Below are 9,936 nucleotides of genomic sequence, written 5' to 3'. Positions count from 1 at the left end.
GATGATACTCTCACTTGCTACTTGGTTACTGATGCCTACTGAAGAAAGGCATGCAAGTAACCAAGAAAATCTTACAAATACACAAATATACAGTGCAAAATGCATAAGCACCTCCATGAAACAGTGGCATAAATTACTGGAACTGGCAGCCTTGAGAGCAGCACACTACCTCAGGTAAGCTCTCTTCTATCTCTTTCAGTGAACATAGGCACTGCTCCTGCTCTCATTTAAGGGAGCTCCAACCTCAGTTGGGTTTTGGTAATACTCCTACTTTTGGCGACTGCTTTTATGCAACCACTCCAGACTGACAGATGGAGGCTGTCGTCTGCAGCATTGCTGCAGCATGGGACTGAGTGGCTTCTTTTGTTTTTGGATACGTTCGTTTCCAAAAAAAGTGCCAAAACTATACTTGTAATTTATCATTTTTCTTTCTACAGTAGTTGCTCTATGCAACCATGTGCAAAGATTTAGTCTAAAGTACAAAGATGGGACTTTGGTGCATCCATCCACACAAAACTACAATAAAAATGTGAATGTTTGCAATGCAAATCTTGATAAAGGAGCTAAGTGCTGTTCATATAATAAAATGATTAATGCTTTTGGGTTACAGTGGTGAGTAATATGGTGCATTATTATTATTATCTTCCTTTATGGATGTGAATGTTACTGCTGCTGGAAATTAGTTACAGTCTCTGTTGGCCTCTCTTCACACTAAAAGTAAAATATCATAGAAGATCATCTAGAGATTTTTCAATTACATCCATAAAGGAAACCTGCTTCTTAGATAAATAAATGAATCCTTATCAATTCAATGCTTTTCTTTCATGAGACAAACCCTGTGATACATGTTGTTGTGCTTTGCATTTGTAAAATTGACTTCCCTGAACCTCCAACATACAGCAGGGTCTTCAGTGGGTGATTAAGCAATATTTGCCCCAGTAAAAGATCACTCAGGTGCTCAGATCCCATTCAATTCAGAGTGTTGTCGTGACAAACCCTGAGCTTTTAGCGTGCGCAGAGCAGCTGGAGCTAACCTGAAAGGTTAATCTCTACTCTAATGATGTCTTGGAGCTGCTATGATGCATCCCAACGGTTAGGAGCTAATTAGCAACTGCATTTTTTTCCTCGCTGTAAATCATTGAGTGCGAGGGCAAACAATGCTCCAACAGTCAGCTCATTAGCTGCCACCCATTTCCATGGTTTACTCATTCTGTGTTTATCTGTGTGTATGTGTTTGTGCGTCAGAATCTTGCTCCTGGCAGGGAGCGGTGTACAGAGACGGTGAAGAGTGGAAGCCCAGCCTCTGTTCCAGATGTTTCTGCAGCAACGGGGAAGCACAATGTTCAGTTGCAGAGTGTCAGCAAGTGGCCTGCAAACCGGTGAGTTTCTGGAAATAGAGCACACGCTTTTTTCATTATATTCACACTGGCAATTACAATGGCTCTGTGTCTGTCCCTCTCAGCTCACTTCATTCAAATTCAATAAGCCTGTTGGCATGAATATTAAAGGATCAGTCTGACACCTTGCGAAATACGCTTTTTTGCCCTGAAATCCACAGTCGGAAGAGAAGACAATCATTTTTTTCCAATGCATAATTGATTATCTATCTCATACTTAATACTCCTCTCTGGGAGTAAGAATGGGAATAGAAGCCATCTATATTGAAATACTAAACAAAGGTGACCTTTTTATCTATTACACTGCATCACCTCTTGACTTGTTTTCATTCCAAATCACAGTTGGACTTACATATATTACAATAAAGTGGAGTAGATTATAATAAATCTTTGTAGAGTCAGCTGGCTCCCACAGGAGTGTGACTGAAGGGAGCACCATTGGCCAAAAGGATGGCACATGCTCATCTTTAAATCTAGCTTAACACAAAGACTGATAGCAAGGGCAAACAGCTACAGCTACATCTTCCCGCATCTCCACAGCTGTCTCATTTATATCTGCGTCCTTGTGTCTTGATAGTCAAAGAGCAATCCACCTATCCACCCAAGAGTTGACAGGGTTTGTTAACGGTGGACTTGCAACCATAGTCAAATCAGGGCAAGATTTTTGAGGCACTGCAACGCAGCCACTGCACCCGGCTGATGTTGGTCCGCAAATTCCTCCAGTGTGTGCTCTTCTGCTCCTTTAAATCCACAATAGCAGCTTAAATTAACAAGATGTAATGTGTCAGACATCTTTGGAGTTGTTGGAACATGTATTTCACAGCAGTAAATGAGCAATTTATCCAGGGTGTTTCCAGACTTTGTGCTTAGCTAGGTCAGACACTCGGCACTCTGTGCTGGAGGCACAAAGATGAAACTGCTGTTGATCTAATCCAACTCTTGATTGCATTCTCCGAAATGTTCAGCTGTCCAACAGTACTGTCTCAGTCTATATATGGTGTTTACAGTCCTGTATAAGATAGAATTATATCATACACACAGAGGACTCTCTTCTATTACTGTTGGACATCTAGCTGTCTCTCTGTCTCTTTTTTTTCCTCTCATGCTCTCTCTCTCACACAAACACACACACACACATGCACACACAGACACAGACACCTGGTCTGATTGTTTTTTTTTTTTTTTTTTCCCCACTCCCTTCAGCATGAGAACTTGGTGATCCAGCCGGGCCAGTGTTGTCCTCAGTGTGTGTCCAACCCCTGTCTGTCTGCTGGTAAAGACTACCAGGTAGGTAACCTGTGTGTGTGTGTGTGTGTGTGTGTGTGTGTGTGTGTGTGTGTGTACAGTAGGTGTGTGTGTGCATGTGTGTGTCTCAGCAGCTGATGAGTGCTCATAAATCTGTATGGCACATTTTGTACTGAATTTTGTGTTTCTCTCCACAATCTATTAGAATATTTTTTGGGATGACAGGGAGACTTTGACATGCGTGTGTGTGTGTGTGTGTGTGTGTGTGTGTGTGTGTGCGTATTTTGATATTGAGATGAAAGAAGTCCAAGCTTTTTCCTCTCCTCTCCTCTCACTGCCAATTTTCTCCTTTGATCACCGAGTGTCCCATCCTGTCTAATGTGTGTTTGTGTCCTCTAAAGCACACATACCTACGCACACATATGCATTCATGTCTGCATCATCATAACTTCAGATCTTTGTTTTCTCCTTCATGGTGTCAGAAAGTGTCAGGGACATCTCAATCTGTTATTTATTAGAACAGAATGAATTATGTCGCCTTGCTTCTGGTCCTAAATACATAACCAAGTCCCCATAAAAGTACACACAACACGCACACACACATACACAGCAATGTATTCCTCACACTGTGGGGACATTAATCTGTTTACACAGTCACATTGTTGGGACCTGCCTTCTTTATGGGGACAAAACAGTCTTACTGACAGTTAAATAGGACATTGAAATAATGTAATGAATAGATAATCTGTGATAATCTGATATATCACTTTCTTGTCCAGTGAGTGTCAATACTGCAGAAAAGATCTATATGGTAGTTGTCCACAGGAAACTCCTTTCCGAGACATGATTGTTTTTTCTTTTTTTGCACAAATGTCTTCAATGGGAGGCTTGTTTTCCTCAGCGTCACTGTAAAGGTGCCAGAAGTAGTTGAATAAAAGGACTGGTCCCATTTATTGTGAGTGAGTGAATATTTTAAATCTTTTAGACATTTTTGAAATTATTGATAGAATAATTTAAGCATGTGCACGTGCAAGCACAAACTCAGAGACAAATCTAACCAAAAACCCATCTATGGACACCAGGTAGACAGAATAGTGTCGGTTTTAGTGCTGTAAGCACTTTTCCACCCTGAGTTTAGCCTCAATAGTCACATTCTGTGAACCAGGACAAAGCACTGTCTATCAGTGCAGTAAGTCAAAGTCAAACACAGGCTGTAATCTCTATGATAATCTTCCTCTTTCTTGGTAAATAATGAACTAAGTTCTTCCAGAATTTGAATTGTTAATGTTGGTTTGAAGAGATGAAAATGAAAATGAGCACTTGCGTTCAAAGTTCACTTTTGTGTGTTTGCGTTTATGTGTGAGAGTGTCGAGACACCACAAATGTTTTGTCTGACTCCTGTTAGAATGGAAAGTGCTTTGATACTCATAAACAACATAAAAATGGTTATCAATGAGGTCTGTGTTTGCAAATGTCTCGAAAAATCTGTGATCTATGATTCTATGTGTAATGCTGTATAAATGTGCATGTTTCTGTTGAAAGGTGAGTCTGTGTTTGCAAATGCCGTGTGAATTTGTGTGGAAATACTTACATTTACAGGTGTGTGTGTGTGTGTGTGTGTGAGTGTGTGTGTGTGTGTGTGTGTGTGTGTGTGTGTGTGTGTGTGTGTGTTAGCTCTGAACATTAGATATGTTCAGAGCTGTTTCTTCAGAGCTCTTTAGATCACAACGTTTGTTCATGTGAGAATGAAAATGTCTGAACTCTGGTGGAGCCAAATGTGACTTTCAGTCCTCTGCAAAGAGATCTGTGTGACATTAGAAATCTCTCTCTATTTAATTCACTCAGTGCATGTACTGAAGCACCTTTCATACAAATTACTGATGTTCAAAGAGCTCCACTAGGTTTCGATCCCTTTGATAAATGGCTGTAATAAATGTTATATCAGTGAAAAATGTCTTCTTTCTGATGAAATAATGAAACATTTACATCCTCCAGACTTCAGTCAATATATATTTGAGCAGTTTAGGTCATACAAAAAAGCAAATTTGGATTTTTTTTCTAATGGTGGCTAGTTATTATTTTTTCACCAGTAATTCTTATTGTTTTTCCTAAAACAGAAAAACATAGCGGGTACCAAAGACAAAAACAGAAATGGACAGAACATAGGAATTAAAAGCATCACTGTAAAAGATGTGCAAGTCGGCGACCAACATAGACAATAGAGTTTCCCCCTTTCACTGAAGTGCAATGAACATCATGATGAAGTTATATAAATGTCCTCCATTACAATTATTAGAAAAACAGGTGATTGTGTGTTCCTGGCAGATGAACAGACAGTTAGTGGGGGTTTAACCCACGTGCTGGCCTTGGAGTCAGAGCCTCAAGGCCGTGGATGTCAGCCGCATATTTAGTCCATTTTACCCAATATTTTTCCACTTGGTTGATGAGCCTGAATGTGAGACCTCTGTGTGCTTCAACAAAACTGAGATGAATAAACCATGAACATACTGGTGCCTAGTTTGATGTTCTCATGGAGGGCCACAGAGTGTTTACACAACTGGGCAAGACCACAACGTATGAACCAAAGTGCCATTGCTCTTTCCACACCTCCAACAATCTGGACTTATCCTTGTAGCCCCTTGTGTAGCCCAAGGGTGTGGATGAGGCAGAACTGAAGGCTCGAGTGAGAAGGTGTCTAATTTGAACACATGTCTTAAAGAACTTGGATTTAATCTGACACCAACAGGAAGTTGACCCCAAATTGAGACAGATTATATATTTAACACCTGAATCAGACACAGAGACGCTGTGGGGCAACATCACTTCACGTTAGTGTTCTGATGAGAGTGCGCAGATGAGTATTTTCTCTGCCAGGGACACAGAAGTTTATAAAGTAATTACACTGTCTATGGCTATTTACAAGTCCAAGGTTGAACCAGTTGGCATTGATTTAATGGTTCACAGACCAAACGATGTCTTGACATCCATGTCAAAACTATATACAGGTGGTTATTTCAACAGTAACTCAGTGACTGTCTGTTTAATCAACTGGAGTCAATTGGAGTAAAGGCGAAAACAGGTAAGGGCCGTAAAAAAGCAGTTCAATTCGTTATGGACAAACTTATGAGTATTTCTAAGGAGCTAAAATATGCAATAACAAATGTCCACTGCATCTCATTGTAGACAATGTAAGCTTTAAGTGATTGCCAACTTTATTTGATAAATGACTTTAAAAATGATTATCACAGTGTCATGCATTGACTGCCTTTTCAAATGGCTAATTATTCCATTGATGAATTGTTTCAGGTTTGGAAACTCGCATCTGCTGCTGTGAAGCAATTTAATGATTAGTCAATGGGAGCTTAATGTGAATACTTCTGTGCAGATGTGTGTGTAGAGAGAGCACAGGTCTTCACACAGTCGTTTGGAAAGTTTGGAACTGATGAAATGGTCTAAATCTGTGTGTATCTGTATGTATCTTGGCAGCACGGTGAGCAGTGGCAGAAGAACGCCTGCACCACATGTGTGTGTGACCGGGGTCAGTCTAAATGCCACACACGCACCTGTCGGCCTGTCACCTGTGACAAGGTGGGTAGTCTTACACACACATGCGGACTCACTGACATTCTGTTTTATTCAGAATTCACGTCATACAGTCGGGGTCTGTGTTGAAACTCTAATGGATGCAGAGATGTTTAACTACGCAAGACCACAGACAGACTCTCTCTCTCTCACACACACACACACACACACACACACACACACACACACACACACACACACACACACACACACACACACACACACCTACGCTAACATGCGCACACACACAGGCTGACATTTAATTGTTAATTGCATGCAAATTTCAGCTTGAAGATTCTTTTCTGTGCTGGAGATCTTGTCAGTGAAGTCAGAGAGGACCATAAAGCACAATCCAGACACACAACACAACATTAAAGGGCACACATGCGTGCATAATAAAGCCAGCACAGTAAGTGCCAATTAATTAAAAAATATATCTACAGCAGATATATATTTATAGCAGTCACATTGCAGTAAGAAATTGAGCCATTAACCTAAGAACAATTCAATGCACAAGGAAAGTTTTAATCACATTTTAAATTGGCAAAAGTTGGGGTATATTTAAGGTAATCAGAAAGTTCAGCAGAGAAGCTAAATGCAGTTTCACTGTGTTTGGGTGTGACTGGAGGCAATGAATTGACTAAAGATCTAAGGGCGCAACTGAGAATATATATCCTTTAAGAATACAGTATAAAAAATGTATTATAGCTTTAAGCTATTGAGTAATTTAGGGACCAGCAGCAGCACTTAAAAAGCAATTCTGCACTGAAGAATAGGACTAATGTTCTCGAGGTTCTTGTTAGAACTACACTGATGAAGACCACAAGCCGAAACAATTTGGCCCAAAAATAAAATTGCATTTGTTGGGGACAATTTTAAGGATTAATCCACAGTTGTTGCTCTGCTGAGTATTAGAGGCAGCAGGATGGTGTACGTGGGACTGAATCACGATAAACTGCAGTGTGCGTGTTCATGGTAATGAAGGAACATGTCACCCAGGGCAAAAGTGTGGCACGCTGATGAGTTTTTAATAGTTTCTGACAACAATGGAGCTCTAAGAGAAAGAAGAACATCAGGCACAAACAATACTTGTTAGTAGGATACATCCAATGTTGTTCATAGTATTGTTGAAAATAAAGAATAGTGACTGTCTCGGCCTTTAAACTACATGTAGATGTGAGACTAAACGAACAATGCAGAAGTTAGAAAAGGGATACAGCACGATGTACAATGAAAAGTCCATGCACAAAGCAGTTTATATGACCAGAGCTGAGAATGTGAAATTCCTTAAATAGAGGACAATGAGCTGAATGACTTTTAATCCTGATTTCAGTTTTGTATTTTAAAAAGCAGCCACTTCACGCTATTTCTGGAAAATACTGAACCAATCAAGAGCGCAGAGTTCAGACCTTCTTTGCTCTCCTTAAACCTATAAAGAGGAAACGCTTGGGGGAACAGCTTATCAGGCTTCCTGCTGTGATTGTGAAGCCAGTGGAAACCTTTTTGAAGCATTTTGCTCTGTCGCTCAAAGTTTCCATATTCTTTCAAAACTTGAACTAAAACTTAAAGTGAAAGTATGTACAGCTCTCAACACGGCTGAGCATGTTTTAACAACCCATTTCCTCCACTGATGATAGCAGAAAAAAACTGAATCCAGCAGTGCAAAGAGAGGATCCCAGTGGACTCAACGCTTCAAAACCAGCGCTCTGAAATAAGCAGATACTAGGAGAAAAAGGCTGAGCTAATAGCTACCTCACTGTTGTGTTAATAAATGGCGACATGATCTGGATAGACCATGAACACGCTGCCTCAAATATAGAGGAGAAAAAGAAGTATTCTATCATAATGTGAACTATCTTTATGTGATAGAGAGGAACTCAGATGTTGAAAAGTTACATCTACAATGTCAGTAACTCTCCACCTCTCAGCACTTTCAAATAAAGTCTTAAGAAATGTCTGGTCCAAACTGCTTGGTGTGTTTTCCCTTAATAATGCACCACATGCTCACGCCTTCATCCCCTTATCTCTCTCTGCTGAAACACAACCAAAAACAGCGTTTTGATAAGCTCCTTGGATCTCCTTTGTCTTGTCTCGTGGCTCAGTTTGCGTTCCTTCATTCCCATCATCTGTATTGTCCATGAAAACCCGAACTTAAACCCATTGTGCTGCTTCATTGCAGGGTCAGACCAAAGTGAAGCGTGCTGGACGGTGCTGTGATGAATGTGCAGCTGCCAAGGGAAGCTGCCTCTATGAGGGCACGGTGCGTTACCATGGAGACATGTGGAACGGCACGGGCTGTGAGTTCTGTACCTGCAACCGGGGTCAGGTCCTCTGCCAGAGGGCTGAGTGTGGTCGTGTTGAATGCCTGCAGGTAAGCCTGAAAGAAAAACGTCTCCATTTTAAACCAAAGTGCAAATTTGGCCTCATTGTCAGTTTTGTTTTTGTTTTGCATTTCCTGCTGGCAAGACCGCCCTCAAAAGCTGGAAATGGCTCACTGGCTTCATTAAACTTTATTTAGCTGAGCCAGAGATCTAAAAAGTTGAATCTCGCTACACAGACGTTGGCCAATCCAGTAAGTACAAGCACACATTACTGGTAGAGTTCCTTCTGATATGAATCGCATCGGTCTACTTACTTTGCAATTACTAAGGAAGGAAAATAAATTATTTCTGGCATGATAACTTTCCAGAGGTGCATAAACTTGTGTTATAGTATTAAAAATTGCTGTGACATATTGCATTGACACAGTTTTGGAATCTAATAAACCTTCAAACTTATATAAAAGGATTTCTTAAACTTGACTTTACCAGTCAGTCATGCAGCATGCCCCCAAGAATACATCCAGTAGCACCGGATTATACTGATGCCTAGTGAAAAAACCAAGAGGAAAGATATTTTTATAAAGCCTAAATAGACCCCCCAAAATGAATACAGTATCCGTCTAAACATGCAAATCTGCCTGTCTCAGCTATTTAGCCAGCTGACCAGGTTTGCTGGTCATACTTGCCCTTAATTAGCTATCTAAGTTAGCCTGCTAGATTGCATCATGAATGCAATGATGGAAAAATAAATACTAATAGCTAATATTTTTTTATCTTTTCAATTTCAATATTGTGAGTTCCTCCTTTGTCATTTAAGTTTGCTGCTTGGCTGGGCTGCGCCGGTGAGCACCAGGAGGTGGTGTTTGGTACACACCCCCTGCACATGTGCTGGTTGGCTAACCTGCTAACTGTGCTTTTAAAAGCTTTGGATCAAAATGACCTCTACCCAGTGATAGCTTACTTGACTGGTGAGATTAGATTGCACTATTTCTGAATGTGGAGCAGCTATTATTTCAGAAATGTTTGTATTTTTAAAACTCATCTCATTTTTCATGCAGCACAACAAGAGGCAATTTAGTCCTTTGGCCTCAACGTGTCAAATGCAAAATAAGTTGAAGCTCCACATAACTATTAACTATTAAATCAGCCCATTATCCAGGTAGGAACACGCAGATATATGTGTAAGAACTTACGTGCTTCTTGATTACCTCTAATGGTCCACTGTTTGTTTAAAATGAGTGTGATGATGATGATGAGTGACATCATCTTTAGATCCAGATCCCGGAGCTTAGTTTTCTTGCCCCCAAAATGCAACATGTCAGCACCCTGAAATCCCATTTTCTGGTCATCAAATGAGCTACTAAAACGTTAATGGAAGATGTCACAGTTAC

The 9,936-nt window shown here is 40.4% G+C and overlaps 1 protein-coding gene across 2 annotated transcripts in view; it reads left to right on the top strand.

The window, feature by feature from the left end:
• The window catches only part of fras1 (Fraser extracellular matrix complex subunit 1), a 228,953-nt gene that overhangs the window by 77,562 nt on the left and 141,455 nt on the right, over positions 1-9,936 (top strand). For both annotated transcript variants that reach the window (XM_070964455.1, XM_070964454.1), the window contains exons 6-9: positions 1,246-1,379; positions 2,601-2,684; positions 6,129-6,230; positions 8,404-8,595. In XM_070964455.1, coding sequence (XP_070820556.1) covers positions 1,246-1,379; positions 2,601-2,684; positions 6,129-6,230; positions 8,404-8,595 — 512 coding nt within the window. The remainder of the gene's footprint in view (positions 1-1,245; positions 1,380-2,600; positions 2,685-6,128; positions 6,231-8,403; positions 8,596-9,936) is intronic.

This window comes from Chaetodon trifascialis, chromosome 6 (genome assembly GCF_039877785.1).
Source record: "Chaetodon trifascialis isolate fChaTrf1 chromosome 6, fChaTrf1.hap1, whole genome shotgun sequence".
NCBI classification, from domain to species: domain Eukaryota; kingdom Metazoa; phylum Chordata; class Actinopteri; order Chaetodontiformes; family Chaetodontidae; genus Chaetodon; species Chaetodon trifascialis.
The sequence above is the reverse complement of the archived record's forward strand: the minus strand, read 5'-3'. Positions and strand labels throughout refer to the sequence as shown.